The 21,573-nt window shown below is 37.5% G+C and overlaps 1 protein-coding gene across 4 annotated transcripts in view; it reads left to right on the top strand.

Moving 5' to 3' along the window:
- The window catches only part of MAP2K5 (mitogen-activated protein kinase kinase 5), a 228,706-nt gene that overhangs the window by 13,049 nt on the left and 194,084 nt on the right, over positions 1–21,573 (top strand). For 3 of the 4 annotated variants that reach the window (XM_033108520.1, XM_033108521.1, XM_033108522.1), the window contains 2 exons: positions 5,814–5,881; positions 20,385–20,454. In XM_033108520.1, the coding sequence (XP_032964411.1) occupies positions 5,814–5,881; positions 20,385–20,454 (138 nt within the window). Of the gene's footprint in view, positions 1–5,813; positions 5,882–17,587; positions 17,702–20,384; positions 20,455–21,573 lie in introns of those variants that run through there. The other variant, XM_033108523.1, reaches the window with a different exon arrangement.

The raw sequence follows: 21,573 nt of genomic DNA, 5'->3' as shown, positions 1-21,573 counted from the left end.
AACATGCCAGGTATTCTTCTGCCTCAGGACCTTTGCATGAGCTGTTCCCTCTGCCTGGAACATTCTTTCCCCAGATATCTGTACATCCCAAACTCCCTCATCTCCTTCAGTCTCTCTCAACTAAAGTGTAGGTAAACTCCACGAGAGCACTTTGTTTTTCCTTTTCCACTGTTACTACTCCCATTGCTCAGAAAATTCCCTGCTATATGGTAGGCACTTACCTATTTGTTGGAAAGAAGAAGGGAGCAAAGAAGTGAAATAAGAATCAGGAAGTGGGAGGCATGGAGATAAATAAAACTCATGGATATGAAGATTTGGCTGTAGAAACTGTGGCCTCTAATCCTGTCCACATCTTAGATTCCACACCTGAGAAGGACTCTAAACTTAACGATGATGTTTCTGGTAATTCCCTGTTGATGTCTTTGTAACGTCTACAATTATGTTTCCATTTCATCCCTCTTGTCTTGGAAAAATGCCTTTGCTGTAGTTCTAATTGACTCTCACCTGGCACTGAAGGAATGTGACAAATGACATAATACGTCGCCCTAACTTTCTGTTGTTCTTTGTAGAAGCCAGATCATTTCTCTTAAAAGCCCACCCGAGTCCTGTCCCTGCAGTGGGTGCTTTCTGGCTAGTCCTCCCCAGCGTCTGCTGTTCACTGGCTTGGCCCTGTGCTTGCCATTCCGACCGCCCTTACCCGACGCTGCCACTCCTCGTCTCTTGGGCCTGTATGTTCCTGCTCTTGGTTTCTCTTTTGGATTGCATGTTGCCTCAAATAAAATCGCTAACAACATATGGCCTGTTATGATTCTCTTTTCCCAAACTCTGCCATTTTGTATATTTGTGACACACTGCAGATTTTGTGAAGATTGCTTCATAATATTTGTTTACCATCTGCTGCACCCTATTTGGTATCTTGCTAGGATTTTTTCCCTCCATTTTAAGTGACATTAACAAAATCCAGCCAGTACATAGACTTTCTGGTTCTACTTTTGCTTCCCTAATGTGCTGGAAAATCATATTACTATGCTCCAGGCAGCTAGAGAAGCCTGGAATTCTCATTGTGAACCAGTGTATCAGATCTATTGCACCCCCCTTCCCCCCCCTTGGTCATATCTAGTAGTTTTTTTGGTCAGATGGCAAAGAACCTCCATGTGTAAGACAAAAAGAGTTCAAATTATTTTTTCTACTTCTCTCTACTTAGTACCACTACTTTCTAGTGTTCTTCACCAACATATTTATACTTTTGAAACTCTGTGTCATTTTAGTTAGTTTTTATGATTTATAGTTCCAGTTAGTGTACTTTTTATAGCTAATCCAGTTCGATGGGCAAATAGCCAGAGTCTTTGCTGGATGGGCTGTGTGAGTCCAACTTTTTTTGTTTTGTTTAATAAACGTTATTGGGGAATATTGGGAACAGTGTGTTTCTCCAGGGCCCATCAGCTCCAATTCGTTGTCCTTCAATCTAGTTGTGGAGGGCGCAGCTCAGCTCCAAGTCCATCGCCATTTTCAATCTTTAGTTGTAGGGGGCGCAGCCCACCATCCCATGCGGGAATTGAACCGGCAACCTTGTTGTTGAGAGCTGGTGCTGTAACCAGCTGAGCCCTCTGGCCGCCCCTCTGGAAGCTCAGTGGCAGCTCCTTGTCTTGAATCTAGTTATGGAGGGAGCAGCTCACTGGCGCATGTGGGAATCGAACAGGCAACCCTGTTGTTCAGAGCTCACGCTCTAACCAACTGAGCCATCTGGCCGCCCTGAGTCCAACTTTTTATTGAGAAAAGTATTTTAAACCGCCATACTAAATTGTTTGGTATTTAAGAGATTTCATAGAATTCATGTATGTCTTCTTTGGAATTCATTGTCTTTAGAGAGAAGTATATTTTTACTTTAAACTTCTTACTCTTAATTACCTTCTCATTCCTGTCAATTCACTGTCTTTATTTTGTTTTATTTTTTTCCAAGCTTTATTGAGCCATAATTGACATGTTACATTGTGTGAGTTTAAGGTGTACAGCTGATTTGATGTACGTATGTGTTGCAAGGCGTTGACCACCATAGCATTAGCTAACACCTCTATCTTGTCACATAATTGCCTTTTCTTTTTTGTGGTAATAACATTTAAGATGTACTCTCTTAGCAACATTCAAGTATGTAATACCGTATTACTTGCTATAATCACCATGCTGCACATTATACTTATAACTGGAAATTTGGAAGTTTGTACCCTTTGACAAATATCTCTCCATTTTCCTCATTCCCCCGCCCCTGGTAATCACCACTCTGTTTCTCTGAGTTTGGCTTTTTTAGGTTACACATATTAGTGATATCACACCGTATTTGTCTTTCCATGTCTGACTTATTTCACTTAGCATAATGTCCTCAAGTTTCATCCAAGTTGTTGCAAATGGCAAGATGTTTATTTTTCATTGCTGAATAATATTACACACACGCGCACACACACACACTCCAACACCAACATCTGTATCCATTCTCTACAAAATCCTGATTTCAGTTCCTTTGGATATATACTCAGAAGTGGGGTTGCTGGATCATATGGTAATTTTATTTTTAATTTTTTTGAGGAATCTCTATATTGTTTTCCATAGTGGCTGCACCAGTTTGCATTTCCACCAATAGTGCACAAGGGTTCCCTTTTCTCCACCAACACTTGTTTTCTCTTGTTTTTTTGGTGATACCCCTTCTAACAGGTCTGAGGTGATAAATCAATGCGGTTTTGATTTGCAATTCCCTCATAAGGAGTGATGTTGAGTATCTTTTCATGTATCTATCGTATGTCTTCTTTGGAATTCATTGTCTTTAGAGAGAAGTGTCTTTAAACTTCAAAGCCAGTGGTTTGCTCTTGGGCTGCCCATGGGGGTTCGGTAGCTTGGATTTTGCCTTTTGGCCAGAATCGTCAGTCTTCTCATAGGTGTGATTACTTTTCCAACGCAGTCTCCTCTTCAACATTAAAAGGTGTCTTCATTAAAACTACTCGTCACAATTATTAGAGTGAATCAGACAGTCCCCCCAAAGAGCAATTTGTAAAGAAAACCAATACATATGTAAAATGGGGTCTCTTACTAATTTGTAAGAACTATTATTCACTGTGTCATATAAGCCAGATTTTATCTTCAGGCTTTCTTAGACTTTCGACTTATGTGAAATATTTCTCTTGGAGTCAGACCCCTATGGGACAGCATTCAATACTTTACCACTAGGTTGGCTGTTCTGGCCTTTTGGCCTTAGTTTTCTGTCTACTTAAAGCAAAATACCCTTGTAGAGTTTCATAGCAGCTTTTTATGGCAATGTTAGACAAGAAATTGTTCTGGTGGCTGACTTCCCTCACAGTTCTTTGCTAAAATCATTCCTAAGAGAGTTCATAGAATTCTAGAATTCCAAATCTTTTGTTTTAAGTAAAAACAAGCCCTGGTTTTGAGAGCTTAGAGAACTCTATTTGTTGTCATTATTCTAGTTTTAGAGAGACTGTGATTTAAATTATTTTCCTGGAATTTTTCCTCTCTTTACAAATTATAAAAATTTTACCTGTTTTACTAAACTCCAAGTACTTCCTCATTCCATCTGAACAATACCTTTTGAGGTCTTGTGTATATTGAAATTTGAATATCAGCAGTTCCTTTGCAACCACCATCTCTATAGCTGGTTTGAGTGTAGAAACGAGATTTACAAAAACCTTCTTTGGTCAGGCTGGAAATTTTACCAAGTTCGGGACTTCATTAAGAACAAATCTGTTTAGTCCATATCAAAACAGAGAAGTTGACTTGGTTTTAAAACAGAAATGTAAAGTGCTTTTATGTGTGTTAATATGCAACATTATATTCTTTTATGCTATATCTGTTTTTCCCCTTTGTTTCCCACATTTTTAAGAAAACCTTTTACTTAACTTTGAAAATACTAGTTTCTAGAACCTATGTAGAAACTCCTTGTTTCCAAAACTGGAATGGCATTTCTCTCTCAATTTGGCTTTATAGATTCTGTAGCTAATATTTTTAAAAAAGAAAGTGCTAGGTTCCTATGTAACCCTTTATATATGTAGCATCCCTAGGAATGGCCTTCTTTGTTACTGAAACTGACCTGTGTGCCTTGTATACTGAAAACAGGCAACTCTTGGTAACATCACACTAGTAGTGACTTTAGACAGCTCCTGGCTGTGTAGACTTTTAAGAAGTGTGACTTGATGGTACTGATTTACATTGAGTTGGGGAACTCTTTGGGAGTGAGCCAGGATCCAGGACCGAGGAACAAATGTTTTGGAGAGAAAACCCCAGTGATGGCTCATGATGTCCCTTTGCTATTGGCTACTGAGGAGAAAAAGAGAGTAACATTTTGCTCCCAAATAGGCTAATTGGGAGACACCACAAGCTCCCTCCTACAGTTCCCACAGCTTGGTCACTGAGCAGTTGGATGTCTTCAGAACTAACTGCAGCTGGGCAGGAGGGAGGGCCCGCTGAGGTGTGATGGGCAAAGATCGATGTGCTGAACTGAATTTGTGCTGTATTTTCAGAAAGCGTCTTCAGAGCATGTCATGTAAGCATATTCTCTTCATGACAAATCCTCTTATTCTCCAGACCTGGAATCAGGTTCTCTGCATCTGATCAAATCAGCATTTAGATATCCAAGAGTGACCAAAAAAGAAAATAACATCACTGATTGTTTCATAAGCGCTCCAGAGCTGAGACATCCAAATGAGAGAGCCTGCCCTTTCCAGGTTGTCCCCTGGGAGTTTGTGTACTTCCTCCAACACTATTGCTCCAAATTTTGGGGGCATTTTTCTTTCAACTAAATTTAGAGTCTACCACAAGACTGTTTTCCTGCTGACAGATTTTTATCTTTAGAAAGATGAAGTAGCTAAGTATTTAGAAATAACCAAAAGTCCTTCTGGGTTCTGCCTGGCAGGTACTGTAAGTGAATGATCAGGCAGACAATTCCATTTTGGGTTAAAAATGACATGATATTTTCTCGTGATCTATTTTCAGGTTCTTAAATCAGTTTGTGAAGAGATATTTCACAACTATTTTGAATAACAGAAGCATAGTTGAAATAAGTACATTGTTACTGGGTGTGGCTACTTTGATGATACACTTATTCAAATGTATACATTCTGGTTATGTACTTTTTGAAGCCTTAGTATGCTCTAGTTTTAAGACGATTATTTCAGAATAGCATGAATCTCCATTTGCAGCTTACTATGGTTAGAGTTCCCAAAACAAATGAAATTGTTCAGAAGAGAGAGAGAGAACTACATTAGGTAGGATGGGATACGGGGAGAATTGTTAGAGTTGCTTTGCAAGTTAACCTTACACTAGGCTCCCAATTTTTGTGTAAAAATGGAATAATAATAATCAAGTCACACCACCCACATCATCAGATCATTGTTTTTAAGAGGTTTTTAAGGAGATACTGGATATAAAGCACAGATCATGGTGTTCAGTAAATGTTAGCCGTTTTTATCATGCTATTGTGACGTGATGGGTAGCCTGGAAGAGAGAAAAACTGGAGAAATAGAAGGAGAGTGTGCTTATCCTTACTTTAACATAGATACATGTCATGAGAAATATTTAAATTTTCAGCTGTCCCTAAAATTTTTAGTTACTTATTGAAATTCTGTTTGTATTCTGAACAACAACAACAACAAAAACAATACAACAAACCTCAACAGCCCCCAAAACAGGGTGTTGAGGGTTTGGATATCAAATGGTATAATAAAAAAACCAATTGTATTATTCCCAACTGATGTAGGTTTTGTACAGTAAAAAACTCAAATCTTATCACTTGCATTATGTTGCTTTTTAAACAGATGAAGATGAAGACGGTGATCGAATTACAGTGAGAAGTGATGAAGAAATGAAGGCAATGCTGTCATACGTAAGTATATTACAAATGAGGACTAGTTTTAAATGTGACTGTAGTCGAGGATGCTGTTTCTTGGCATAGTGAAGATATAAAAGTAAATCACAGTCACCATAACATTTTTCTATATAGTATAGAGAAGGCTTTCAAGGATTTCCTTACATGAAAGTTAAGGGCATTCTTTTCAAAAGACACTTACTAATCATATCATGAACATTAAGAATAATGCATCTTAATGACTTTTGCATTAGGTATGGTGCAGACTAAATGGACTATCAATTTCCTGTATTTTTTATGCAGTACTTAAAGTAACGGCTCATTAAAAATGAACCCCTGGGCTCTAAAAAATTTTTCAAAATCTACTTTCAGCTAGAGCTCTCTTTCACCCTTCAAAACAGACTATAGTTATAATGTAACTGCAGGCTTAATATGGATACACAATTTAAAGATGTATTCTCAGTTATTTTATGCACTAACCAACCCCTTGCCCCCATCCCAAGATGAACTACAGGGTGACTTACTGAATCAAAGTGATTTGAGTATCTCTGGAAAGGACTTTTCTTTTGTGTTTCGAATTTCAGTGAAATTTGCATTAACATTTGTCTCAGGACTGATGTAGATAAAAAAGAGAAAAGAGTACATTTCTAAAAATTTAATAACTAAGCTTGAAAATGTCAACTATGATGAAGAGACAAAGATAGCTTCCCTGAGCCCCGATTTGCGCTTTTCTCTCACTTTGTTTTATTTCCTCTTATTTGTTTTTTATTTCATCGGGGTTTGTTATCTGTTTATAAAACCTTCTCTCATGGCCTGTTGGAGAGAGCATTGGACTGGAAGTCAGGAGACCACTGCTCTCCCCTGGCTTCCTGGCCTTAGGCAAATCACTTAACCTTTCTGTGCTGGAGTTGCCTCATCTGTCAATTGTGGATAATAATACTTGTCCTTTCTACTGCCCAGGGTCATTGTGATGATCAAATGAGAGAACAGACAGGAGAGCCCTTTGAAAACTTAAAAGTTGTATACAAATGCAAAGTTGTATTATGGTGGAAATGTTGGAATCAGGGTCCTTGTTTTTCATGAGACTCTAATTTTAGCCAACAGTTAGGGTGTAGGTTTTTGATAGACGTCAACTTCAACCCAGGATATTGTTTCATTGTAATGAAAACTGTAAAATATCTGTATGGGTTTCCGCCAATAGTTTTAATTTAGGGTAGGAGGAAAGAGAACAAGAAGGATGGCATGATTAACAGAGCGTTGCATTCAGAGCTGCACAGAGTAGGAAAAGTCAATTTCCCATTGACTTCCCATTAACTTATTTGAGAGTCTTTGTGCACTGAGAATTTAGAGCAGGGCTCATCAGCACCTTGAAAGGCAGACTAGGCTGGTCTGCTGAAAGGCCTAGCACTAGAATTGATAGATTGGCTAACTCTCCTGAGAATGTGACATGCTTATTTTTAGAAAACACACACAGAGATTGGTTCTAAGTATTTTCACATATATCTATTGCAGAGAGTACATTACTGACATCAGTGTACTTTCATTATGTCTGTGCCATAACCACACACAAAGGTGTGTTTTCAAAACTGTACTTTTGGGAAGATCGGACAAATTGTGCCTTTTAAGAATGTTACTGCATGTGATCATAATGATAATAATAATTATTCTATTTTTTAAGTGCCTACTCTATATAGTAGATGCTTATAATATTTAATTTCCTTTAATTTTAGTAATCACTCTATGAGGTAGATATTGTCGTCGCTAATTTTTAGATGAGGAAGCTGTGGTTAAGAGACAGGCCCAGGGTCTTAGAGCTGGTATGAATGTAAATACGGAATCTAAGTTCAGTTTCTCTATGTGCCAGAGCCCACGCTCCTTTACTGTTTTATACTGTTTCTCTCCTATCCACCTCCTTGCACAGTATATTGAGATCTTCCTATGTCATCACCACTATTAAATTTTGAATGATTTGTGTTTATATAAAACCCTAATTGAGATATCTGTAGCATATATTCCTTATGATTTGTGCTTATTTTCTCAAATGTAGTGTTTATTTTTGTGTTATAGGAAAATATTAGAGTTATGTAATTGTCTTTTAAAAGTTCCTGACATTTCTTTTCTTTTTTTTTTTTTGCTGCCCCTCCTGACATTTCTTGAGAGACACTTTTTAGTCTGAAATCATGTAGCTCATTGATCCCTAAATATGTGGATTTCATAAACTAATCAATTTTCCATTTTTAGATTGGAGGACAGACATAGGCGTGATAACATTTTAGTTTTGCCAAATAAGAATATTAATACATAAACTAATAAAATTATCTACTATTAACCATTATTTTATTAATAAAGAAAATAGTGGGAGTCATTTAAAGAATAAAATATTGGGCAGTGCATAATCTCAAAAGTAAAGATGACCATTAAAGTGAGTAAATTTAATTTTAATGTAAAAACTCACTACATTATGCTCATTTTTAGTAATTTGCTATGGATGTTGAAAACTTTTTTTATGATGGCAGTGGTCCGTGCACTGTGGTCAGGCTGATTGGGTCCAGATTTTCTCATTAATTCACTGAATAAATATTTAGAGATGGGAGCCTGAGGCCCCCAAGGAATTTTAACTTCAGGTGGAGCCTCCCCTTTTCTGATTCTGAGTGCTTGAGCAAAATATTTTAAAATGAAAATATCCCTGTGAGAGGTAAGTTTTAAGTCATTTAAAACATAAACGCATTTCCATTTCCTCTTATTTGTTGCAGTAGCCCCTACCATTGCATACCCTTTGTTTATGTAGAGTCAGGTTCTGAATAAACATTTAAAAAGTAGAGAGTACAGAAGTCTCTTTAAAAGCACAAACAAGATTGGTTGGCTGTCATTGTGATCTGTCTGGGTTCTCATGGTTGAAATTCCTTTGCGTTCCAGTTTTGCCATAAAGAGAACCCTTTGAACCTAATTTCGTAATAGATTTTGGTTGATACTCCTTCGTTGCCAACCTGCTATTAAAAATCTTCATTGGTTTTTTTTATTTTTTAGGCTCAATTTAGCTCTGAAAAATTTTGATTCCTGGCTTTAGGTGCTGACATAGGAAGATACTGACAGATAGATGACTGACCACATATTTACTGTAAGAAACAGCTTAGTTTTTCATGTGGAATTCAATAAACTTGCAGTCACCATAGTATTTCTTTTAAAACCATATAGAGAAAGCAAAACTAGAGAGACTTTTAGCATAAATTCTTTATATTTTTCCATTGATTATAAAGGTTAAATGAATAAACAGCCTGGATCTCTGCATAAAGTTATAACAAATTTTGCAATGTCTAAATTGTAACTTGCAGAATTACTTTTTTTCCTTTAATCACTTGGTTGCAAGCATTTTCTGGCTTTGGGCCAACAGAAGCATAAGTTTTTATCAGTAATTTAAATAGATTTTTGTATTAGACCTGAAAATGTTGCCTTTTTAATTGAAAACTTATCAATTATTTAAATTGCTAGCAGCCTTAGGCTGTTAATTTTATGTGTGCCATAATAATGGCATACAGTGGTTTTTGATACATGTGACACATGGAATATCACATTGTGGTAAGGATTTGTCATGACAATAGGTTGTTGTGTGCTGTTAAATAATAACCAACATATTAAACCAAAGTCTGTTCTCACACATTAGCACCATTTTATGTAAGTTATTTAGAAGTTGTATTCTTTTCTTCATTAGATATATTTTTAAGAGATAATGAGAAGAAAACAAAGCTATAATAAATTGTTTTTTAAGAAATGTAAAGTAATTTGGTCTCCAAGGAGATATTTAATGTATTGAGAGAATTCAGCAGCCAAGTGTTATTACAGCACCATTGTGTAGCTCTCTGCGTTTTGTTATGAGTTTGTGTTAATCAACAATCTGTTTTTATAGCATAGTTTCTTGTAAGTTATGTTGTTAGAATATTCCACTTCTGGGATCATGGCTTTTTCTCTGACACTATTGTATCTTTTTAATTCCTCTATAAAGTATTTTTTTAATTAGAATTTGAAATGCTTTATTAGAAAAAAAATACAACCAACCTACATATTCTGAAAACTAAATACCTGATCATTGCTAAGTATTTAAAGGACCCTGTTAAATATTCTCTTAATGTAGGTTAAATCTTTTTGCTTTGTTTTCCCTCTCATTTTCTAGAAAGACTGAAGACAGTGTGTTACTTTTCTCCTTCCATCTTTTCGTATTTGTTTTCTGGTAGTGCTGGCTTCATTTCCTTACAGCATCAAACAGCAATGCTGGGTCTTGTTTATTGATTCATTATAAGCTTCATCTGTCATTGAGACCCAGTTATAGGAGGGGGTTATTTTAATTTAACCTCTGCTTTTGGCTGGCCTTTCATTAAGAAACTCAGCAGTACATCTTGCTTTTGTAAGTGGATTCATATTTGTTTCTGCTAAATCCTGTGTCTGGTAAAAGATTTATTACACCTGGTTCTCTCAACACTGAGGTGCTTGTATGAGTACCGCACAGCAGTAATAAGAAGAATTTTTTTCATATTGTCCATTCTCTCTCTTTATACCATTTTTTCCCACTTGCCAGAAAAATATGGCATGAATCGAACTGTGACTCTTCCTGTTGTGTCTGAGCCCTTGTGTTTTTGTAGAGTGTAAGTAATTCCTTTGGTATACTTGACCATAGTGGACCTTGTTCGACATGGACACCATGAGGAAAAATACCTTTTGACCTCTAGCACCTTGTAAATTGGGATATGGTTAGCTTTATCCTGGTATGCATAACTTAGAGATGGCCTCTAAAATCATAGTTACTGAAGTGGAGTTGGAAGGGAGGCTTAGAGGTCTTGTCCAACTGTTTCATTTTGCAGAGAAGGAAACTGAGGCCCAATGAGACCAGCTTCAATTGGAGGTCACATTGCTAATGAGTGGAAGGCCTGACACAAACCCAGGTCTTTGACTCCCTGTCCCTTCACTCCTGGTGGTTTTAAGTGATGTTTTTGTTTTGGCATCTGTTGAGGTAATAATTGTTAAAATCATTGAATATAAAAAAAATACTCTGTGGGCTTTTGAAGTTTTAAAGATTTTTGTAGCTTAGCTGTAAAGCTGAGTTTTACCACAAAATTTCTTGCCCAGTTAGGAGTTGAACATTTAACAGCCTCAGGGCCTTTGCTGTTAGGAAGTTTTCTTCAGAGAGCAAAGAGATTGAAAGCTCATTTTCCACATGGTGCTTTTAACTATTCTCCATATTAATAAGTCCTACTTGGAACATACTTTGTGGAAAATCAGCTCAGTTGAAATCAGCTCAGTCCTCAATGAGCGGTTAGTCTCCTAATTCAATTCAATTCATTCAAACAACTAACTGATAATACAGTATATTCTCCTGTCAGGGTGGAGAAATGGTAAAAAGAGTGAGAAACTGAATGAAATAAATTGTTTTGGAAATTATTCAATTTTTTTACTCAAATGATAACATGCTCTAAGCTGTAAATAAAGTTTTTCTTTTCTCATTCTAGTCAATGAATAAAGCATTTTTTTCAGAGGCAGATTATTTTAACTACCTTGTTTATTTTGTCTGGGACATTTGGATGACCTTGAAATAATGATAAAAAACCGTATTAGCCCTTTATTTGGCCCCTGTTGTGAACTATCTTGGGCACCTTTGTTGGCAAGGAGCAGAAGCATACTCAAATTTACTTGACAACAAGGGGTTTGTTATGTGGCTCATGGTAGCAAAAGAAAGTGAGCACAGCAGGCCTCAGCCAGGGTGGCATCAGGGCAGGGCACTGTGGGGCCATTGGCACAGAGGCTTTGGCCCACCTGTATTTTCTCATTAATGTGGCTGTGTTCCCAGTTCAGCTCCATCTCTGTGAAGGGCTCAGTGTAGCCTGTAGTTTGGCTCTTCTTGGGTCCTATGTCATGACAGCTAGGACGAGGGGGCAGAACCATGTTGTACATCAATTAGCCCTTTGGGAGCTATGTCTGGGAGCTTCTCTTCAAAGGAAATGATGGACCTCTAGCAGTGAGTGGCATTGCCGTTACGCCCTTGTTGGCAGCTCCAAATGAACCTCTGTGCTGTAAGGGCCAGTTTCATTGGAAACAACGGAGTAGTTTCCACATATGTCTGAAAGGTGAATATGTTTGCTACTATAAAGTTAGAGGAATTCAGTAAGTTATCAACCAAAAAGGTGTAAATCAAGGTAATTGAAAATTTCAAAATAAGGTGTTTCTCTCTAAATATATGTTTTTAAATTATATATATGTTCCATATTTCCCACTGCCATTTATTTATTTATTATTAAAGTATAGTCAACATACAATATTATTGTTAGTTTCAGGTATACAACATAGTCATTCGACATCTATATACCTCATGGTGCTATCACCACCATAAGTCTAGTAACTATCTGTCAACATACAGAGTTATGACATTATTGACTATATTCCTTGTGTTGTACATTACATTTCTATGACTTATATTTTATAACTGGAGGTTTATACCTCTTAAACCCCTTCACCTTTTTTCTAATTCCAACACCCCACTCCCTTCTGGCAGTTATCAGTTTGTTCTCTGTATCTGTGAATCTGTTTCAGTTTTGTTTTGTTTATTCATTCTGTTTTTTTAGATTCCACATATAAATGAAACCATACGGTATTTGTTTTTCTCTGTCTGACTTAATTTCATTTAGCATAATACCCTCTAAGTCTCTCCATGTAGTACCAAGATTTCATTTTTTTTTTTTATGGCTGAGTAATATTCCTGTGTGTGTGTGTGTGTGTGTGTGTGTGTGTGTGTGTGTGTGTGTGTGTCATTTATTCATTCATCTATTGATGGACACCTAAGTTGCTTCCATATCTTGTCTGTTGTAAATAATGCTGCAGTGACCATAGTGGTATATATGTCTTTCAAGTTCGTGGTTTTGTTTTCTTTGGATAAATATCCAGAAGTGGAATTGCTAGGTCATATGGTAGCTCTATTTTTAATTTTTTGAAGAACCTCCATCCTGTTTTCCATAGTGGCTGCATCAATTTATAATCCCACCAACAGTGCACAAGTATTCCTTTTCTTCACATCCTTGCCAACATGTGTTTTATTTATTTATTTTTTAATAGCACTCGAGCAGTAGGCCAGATCTTTTATCAAAGTACTATCGGGACTGGCTAAATAACGCACTCTATTTGTAAGGTAATGTCCCGTTTGGCCTGCTGTCTGCATGGGCTGATGGGCCTGTTTTATTTAAGTGGCAGGTTCCCTGAAGCTGCTATTTAAACTTCTCCTACTTTACAAGTATGCCATCGCTGCAGCCGAGAAATCAGGTGAAAGGTTAGGGTAGTCACTGCCTCAAGCTACTGATAGTGGTGACTGAAAGCTTCAGCTGAGAGGATCCTGCAAGTTTTGGACCCATCGGAATACAAGTTTAAACTCCTGGCAACGCACGTTACCTTATATTTGACCAAGTTGAATTTCCTCTGCTGTTGGTTGCCCAAACCTCTGTTAAGACCATCTGGAGCTCCCTAACTTCCTTTACAGTTTTACTATCCAAAACGAATAGGGTTATCATTCAACTTGGCCAACTTACTGTCTTTTTCACTTCCAAATCATTAATAAACACATCTATCCAATAATATTGGTCTATAAACAGGCCTCAGAGTTGTTCTCTGTTGATCTTTCCCTGGAAAACGTTTCATTTGTGCTTTTGTTTCTCATCATCTAATCAATCTATGACCATATGTGGACTCTTGTTCTAGAGTCATATACGGAAGAGCATGTACACATTGTAGTCACCTCGGGGGGAGGGGCAGTGAGGTGAGTGGGCACCGGGGGACCCTGAAGCCAGGTAAGTAAGTGTGGCTATTAACTTGGTATTCAAAGTAGGTTGGCTTCATATGTTACTTTTGACTGCTAGAACAGTTCCGTTCTTCCTAAGAGGTCTGTGTCACAGAGGGAGACCCTCTTAATGTAAAGTATAGGAAATAATTGAAAGAAGGTATAATGGATGACACATCTGAGTAGTGTTGTAATTGAATTTGTAGTTGTTTGACAGAGTTAAGGTTATTGGGTTTTTCACTGGGAAAACTAATAAATTAACTATGGACTGCAAATAGCTGGTTAGTTTATTGATTATTGCTGTAATTACTGACTGAGCTACATATAATGGGGTATGCTTGCAGTATTGACAAAACAGGAATTTGAAAATTTTATCATTAGTAGGAAAAAAACCAAGCATGCTATTCCTTATAAGTTGAAATACTGCACTAATTATGTTGTCTGTTAGAAGATATGCTAAAGAGAGATTTAGGAAACTGTCCTGTTATAAATGTATAGAAGAAGAAGAAGAAATAAATGTGGTTTGATATGTAAGACTTGCCACTGAGTAAGTTAGAAGGTATGACTAATGAGAATAGTTACTGTGTCCATATTAGTTGCTGTCTGCCTCCTTCCCTGAAACATTTGTGAGGTATAGTGCTAGCCATTGTATGGCAGTAGCTTCTTAGGTTTTGAGGGGTACAGGCCTTTTTGAAAAATCTGAGAAAGTTGTTTGTTTTCCCAGAAAATTCACACAGTAAGACAGTTCGCACATAATTTCAGGAACTTCAGGGATCTCCTAAGGCACCTAGAGACCCCAGGTTAATACCTCTGCATTAAGAGGTAATAAAAGATATGGTCCCTCTTCCTGATAAATGTCCAAAAGAGAAACAATGTTTCTTATAATACCCTTTTAGCTACTATTTATAGTACTGTATGTAGTAGTAAGTGAAGGAAGGGGAGGGGATACTAACTCAGCCCTGATAAAACCGATTAGTTAAGTTCTACCTCTGTACTTGGGCTAAAAGTTTCAGTGATCTTGTTAAGTGGTTTCTGTGTCACCCTATTGTTACACACATTTTCTTCTATGTACTGTTGTTTGGAACTGGGAGATTCATAGTACTGTGCCCTATTTCAAGATTTTTTTGAAGTACTTTATAAGAAGATTTCCCATATACCACCTCCTTTGATTTTGATCTTGCTGACACCTTTGTGAAGTGAACAAGGCAAGGCAGGTTTTTACAGGTGAGGAGACTAAGGCACAAACAAATTGCATGTCTTTCTCAAAGTCACACAGCTAGTAAATGTTGAGCCAGGACCTGAGATCACGCACTCACTGATTTGTTCACTTATTTGTACAGCCAGTTTTTCATACACTAAGTATTTATGGGATAGCACCTACCTGGCCAAGTGCCGTGCCAGGTGGTAGATGTGCGGTGAACATAACAGTTCATTCCCTCAAGGACCCCATGGTCTAGACAGGGAGAGTAACAAAAAACGGAAGTGTTCAGTGTAGAAGGACAAGAAAAACTGCTAATTACCAGGCAGAGTGATAAATGCTATAATGGGCTTAAGTGTGAGGGCTCTGTGAGCACAGAGGAGCACCCGACCCAGCTCTGGGGACAGAGGAGGCTTCCCGAGGAGGGTGGTGTCCCGGTGGAGCAAGCTGGGGAAAGCGTGTTTGGGGCAGAGAGGAACGGCTGTGTAAAGGCTCAGGTAGAAAGATGCGTGGTGTATTCAGGAGGAGCTACCTGGGATTCAGGGTGCTACAGCGGGGGTGGGGACAGAGGGCGGGCGAGGGTGTCAAATGAAGTCCAGAGGGAAGGTGGGCTAGATCCTGGAGGGCCCTAGCTTGAGTGACTTGAGAAGTGGGGAAGATGCACAGTTAATAAGACTGGTGATTGATTGAGCGTGGAGAAAAGGGGAAGAGAGATGCTCTGCGTTACTTCCAGATACCTGGTTTGGGAAACTAGGGCATGGTGATGTCCCTCACTGAGATAGTGAACCCAGGTGGCAGAAGAGTCGAGGGCATGAGGGTGGGGTGGGAGAGGTAGGGACCTGTTGAATTTGAGGAGCCTGTGGACCACCAGTTGGGTATGTTCCAAATCTTAGGAGAGAAATCTGGGCTGGAAATAAAGATTTGTGATTCATCAGCTCCTAATTAGTCTCAATGACTCCTCTGGTAATTGAAACCTTTGAAGTGGCTGAAGTTAACTCAAGGAGAGTATAAAAGAAGAAGAGAGGTTGATGAAAAACCATGGGGGAACTCCAGCATTTAAAGGAGGGGTGGGGAAAGGACCACTTCCATGAGGAGCCGAGTAGAGTGGTTAGAGAGGTAGGAGGAAAACCAGAGGGGGTCACTAGAGAAAAAGGGAGAGGTCACTGTCAGCGCAGGAATCTTTGCCTGCACCCTGCTGCCTTGTGCCTCCCTGGGCTCTGAAATATCAGGTGACGAGGCCAAACCCACACAAGGTATGAATGAGGAAGCCAACCTCCACCAGCTCAGCAGTCTACCCAGCAGCCCGGTTTATGTAGTTAAATGTTTGGGCTATGAGAAAGATGAGATAACTTACCTTTTGACTCCTAAATAGTAAACATACATTTTATCTTGTAAGTGCATGGACTAGAATGAAAGAGGTATTTTTCTTGATTTACTGATAAACTGTTTGCTTCCTGTGAAATAGGGATGATGGTACTTACAGGATAGGATAGGATTGTAAGAAATTAAATGAATAAACATAAATACATAGTACTGAGCCTAACACACAGTAGGTATTCAATGAGTGATACTCGTATCTGTGCGTTGCTTTGTATCTCGCTGTTTCTTTTGTCTCTGTCTCTCCCCTTTCTCTCTATTTAATAGAGAACTTGTGCTGTGTAAAATTAAACTGTGCTGTTTTGGAACTCAGGTTTTTCATGTGGCAGATTTCCATGAAGAAAAAAATGTAATTATTGATTGAATTGTGCTGTTAGAATTAGAATTAGCTTCATAACAAATAGGACACTGTATGATAAACTTGCAAACAAAACAAAGCCAAAAATTGTACTTGCAATCCCCTTGTTGAATCTGGCCCTCTGTTTCAAATTAATTAGATCTTTGGATAACTATGCTAAACTTTGTCACATCCTTATTAAAATTGTTTAAGGATTTTGAAGAACATCTCAGAGGGACCCTTAAACTAATCTGAGTCTGGTACTGGAGATTCCATTAGCAATCACAAAACTGATTAATCTTTTACTCAGTTAGCTTATTGATTATTGCTGCAATTACTGCATGTAACTGATTCTGCAAGGGAGACCAGCAGAAAACACATTTTATAACTGCTGCTGATGTATTCAGTTTGAGTGCAACATTTTGTACTTTTTACACATAACTATTTTTGTATTTTGAAACGCTGGGGCACATCTACTGAAAAAGTGCGATGCTTAATATTATTTCAGTATTAGAGATTCACTTTTTAATTTTTCAGCTACTAATGCATTGCAGTTTACAAAATACCTTCACTAATTCTATTGCTGCAGTTTAATTTTGAGCCTCACATTAACCCTGTGTAGTTTACCCTCATTTGGAGAAAACTAAGGTTCAGTGAGGTCGAATGATTGCCTGAACACTACATAAATTAGTAAGTCGCAGAATCAGGATTGGACCCCATTTCAATCAATACATATTTATCTGACACCTACTATGTGCAGGGCTTTTGTGGTAGGGATGATGAAAGCCAGGATAGGATTATAGAGATTAAGCTCAGGAAGTTATTTGGATAACTTCAAATGATGGCTTCATTAATGTTACAATAGTCACTTGTTACTTTTCTGTCCAAACTGTGGTAAGTATCTTGGTATACAAGATTTGGGCTTTTATTTGGTTGGTTGTTTATTTTTTTATTTTGCTTTTGTCTAGTAGAAGTCTTTGTCATCATTGTTGATTTTATCATGATTTGGAACAAAATTGGAAAGAATCCTTTAAACGGAGAATATATAAGAACACTTAGATCAAGACCTGAAAACAACTTGCTTTGCAGCTTAAGTGCTGTCTTACATTTTCTCACGTGAGTCTCTCATTAATCATATGGGTAGATACCCTCTTCATCTCACAGATGAGTAAACTGAGGTGCAGTGGTTCCTCACTGAGGTCCTGTGCTAGGAAATGCCCAGTACTGAGACCCCTGGGTTTGCAGCCTTGAATCCTCCAAGTGCCTCGCTCCTCTCACTCTGCAGCACCGGTCTTATGGCCATTCAGGACTGTTCTGTGCCAGAAGAGACTATGCCAGAAGAGACTATGCATGGCCCTGTGTCTTACTCTTGCCCCTTAAGGGATGCCATGTAAGCAGTGGCCTGAGCTCCTAGGCCTGGTGCCTAGTGGTGGCCCTCACCTGGCCTGTTCCTCAGAGGTCAGTTGCCTGGAGTGGGCCCGCACCATGGGTTTAATTACCGCCCTTTATAGTTTATCCTTGATGCTGAATTACTTTGCTGTGTGGAACACAGATTCTCTGTTAATACAAACATAGGTTAAATCCAGTATTTCAGGAGAACATGTTCCCTGGGTTTAGAAGAATTGTAGAAAACAAAAGCCAAATCCTGACTACTTGCTTTCGAAAAACTGGCAAGTGGCATACTTAATATCATTACTACTGTGACTGTGTTAATCGTGGTACAAACAGATACTATAGATTGCTACAATTTTTTTACAATGATTATAAAAGTACATATAGTTTACCAGTTGATTTGGCACAGATCTGAAATGAAAGGGAAACCATTTTTATTTATTTATTTTGTGAGGTAAATAAATAAAGTTGGAAAACAGGTCAATTTCATGCATGTAAGGTTTTATAGTAGGAAAAAATGCATTGCACCTGTTCTGACCCTTTACATTTGAGGTTATTTGTTTTCGAACTTCACCCCAAGCAGCAGTTTCAGACAACTCTATAATTAATTTGTTAGATAAAGCATAAGGATATTTTATTTGTTTTGATTTCTAGGACTGTGAAGTAGTAACTGAAATTACTAACCCATTGTACACAGCAGTTAATTAAAGAAAAGCATTAACTATAGGAGAACGCCACCACTGCTGTTGTCTTGTATCAGTGTAAAAAGGCAGTAATTTTTTTGACAGCCACTGATTGGAAAGTTGCTTGCAGCCTTCCAGAAGCAAGGGGGTACATGCTGTGGATCAATAACCGGCAAATTTCCCATTAAAAAGAATACCTGAGCAATGTTCCAAATAGCCACTGGCATCTTAATTTTCCATGGAAACCTCAAATACTTGTGTGCCGAGGACAAGTCATTTTCGGACAATTTTTCCAGACTACTTGTTAACAGTTATTGCTGTCCCAAAAGGTTGACAGCCTACATGATTGATATTTCATTTACTTGTCATCAGTGTTTGAGTAATGGCGAGCACTAGATTTCTGCGGTTTTAGGGAATATAGTCTCCTGAAAGACATTTGCCTTAGTATGTATTGCAGAGAATGTGTCATACGTGTTGATGCTGTATGTATATAAGTTGTCATGTACATAGAAGGAGAGGATCGGTTTCCTTTCCAGTGTGAAAGCTCTTGGAGAGCAGGGTCCACTTCTGTCAGCCCATAGCTTTCACTTTGTGTTTAGGGCCTAGAGCTTCAGACTTGGTAACTTGTGATTCCCAAGATGAGGTAGAATTTTGTAGCTCCCTCTATGTTTAAGGAAAAAGAAAAAAACTTGATCTCGTAATAATTTTAATATGCATAAAAACAAGAAGATATGTGTCTCTATTTTCTAAATAGAAACTTCTAAAGGATATCAGCAAGCAATGATTATCAAGCAATAATTTCCTGAAAATGTAGTATATAATGTGTTTTAAATGCATAAACAGCATAGATTAAAGGGGAGTTCTGCTCTGTGCCAGCCACTCAAAACACAGAATCAACAGTTTTCATCATTGGTATTTTGCCACCAAGAACATCACTTTGTTAAGTGAGGGCAATAGAATCCATCTCCAAGTGAGGTGGACATAGGCTCATCAATTAGCATATTAAGGAAAAAGGGAACCAGACTATATAATACAACCTACTGAATGAATTTGTGTTTCTGAAGAAGGGTGAAAGCTTTTTTACTTGGAACTTTATTTTTTGTGCCCACCCAGAATTTTAAAGTGAAATTTGATCTATATTAAAGTGTGTATAGTACTAAAACATAAAAGATGTGTTTGCTTGAAACTGGGCTGCCTTTTTATCCGATTAATCCTGTCATCTTTGGATGGATCATATCTTACGTGCTCACTCCACAGTCTCTGTGATTTAGATTTCCATTATTTCTGCATTTTCTATGCAAAAAGGAATGATGTTTGTTTGATTGACTAACTGGCATAGAGGTGAGGCATCTTCATTGTGCTCTGCCAAATCCAGGGGAAAAGAACTAAAGGCAATTGGAGACATTTCTGCTAAAATGCCTTGTGTTGTTTTTAATACATAACAATATTTTCAAAATATTTCTAGAGGTCAAATACTAATCTAAAGTCTTAATCATCAGTTCTACTTTTAAAGATAAATGGCATTGTGGAGGGTAACACTATACTGGACTTTCAATCCTGAGTAGTCACTGTCATTTTAATGTGTAAATAGAGAAAAAGTATTCTCGAGGCTGATAATGTATATACCAGCAATTTACAAAAGTACTATGAATTAAACAACTCATAAGTATCTGTACCAGTATGCATATATTACCGAGTAATCTCTTTCTGTAATCTCTTTGCAGTATTATTCCACAGTAATGGAACAGCAAGTAAATGGACAGTTAATAGAGCCTCTGCAGATATTTCCAAGAGGTAATGTTGAACAAATTCTAATCAACAATGATTATTTCAGTAAACTGTTTCATCAACAGTTATGTTTTCCAAAGGTTTAAATGCACATAACATGATGTTTAGCTCTTAATTTGAAAAAACAAAAGAAGTATTCATTATCGTGGGGATTGCAGACTATATTATAGTTATGGCAGATAAAATATCTAATTTACTAGAGTAAATTAAACTAACTAGATTGTTTTTGTTTTTGAAGTACATACTTACATTCGCTTAAAGAACTCTTGAGGGATCCACATGGTTTCTAAATCAAGACAAATGAATGATTTTAATTTCGGATATTTATAAATTGTGGCTCAAGTTGCTGTTGAGAAAGCTTTCAGCTAATACAGAAGCTAAGGTTTACTAAGGGGTTTTAGTAGAGACATTTTTGTAGAATGTTTGGTGCTTGGTTTTTTGGGGTGACATTTTCTAAATAATGGAAAGTCCTCATATATGGGAAAATAATCGTTAAGTCTCCAAAAAATATAATCTGATGAGTAAAAGTCTTGGTGAATCATCTGGTCAAATAATTTGCTTTTTCCCTTTTAGGTTTGGCACTACTAGCCTTATGTCAGATATGATTATTCAACTGTGTAGAAACATTCCCTCAAAATTTGAATAGTGGAAGAAAAAACAGTTTAGTATAAACCATTAAGTCTTTTTCACTCGTTATACATTGCCCCAGTTGAAATCCATGTTTTCTAACTAATGGAACAGATAAGGAAATTATCTACATAACTCTTCCAGAAATAATTGAAATAATTCAAAGTTAAAGTTCCCTTTGTTAACAGATACTGTACAAATAATCATGGTATGAGTTTTCCAATTAAACATTCTAGACTCTCATTACTTGTAACTCTCTGAAGTTTGAATGGCTCAATTAACTAGTAGACCATTATTTGTACTGATAAGAGTCTCCAAAGGCACTGGCTCGGCCAGCCCGCGAGAAGATCTGGGTTCAAAGTAATTTAGGCAATGGGATTGGGAGTGCTCAGTACGTTGTAATAATAACCTATTAAAGAGCTAAGTAAATAAAATCGGGCCATTGATAGTGTGTCTGAAACAAGGATTATGATTAATTCTGTTGCACCTGAAAAAGAA

Source organism: Rhinolophus ferrumequinum, chromosome 6, assembly GCF_004115265.2.
Source record: "Rhinolophus ferrumequinum isolate MPI-CBG mRhiFer1 chromosome 6, mRhiFer1_v1.p, whole genome shotgun sequence".
NCBI classification, from domain to species: Eukaryota; Metazoa; Chordata; class Mammalia; order Chiroptera; family Rhinolophidae; genus Rhinolophus; species Rhinolophus ferrumequinum.
This window is presented reverse-complemented; position numbering and strand designations above follow the sequence as displayed.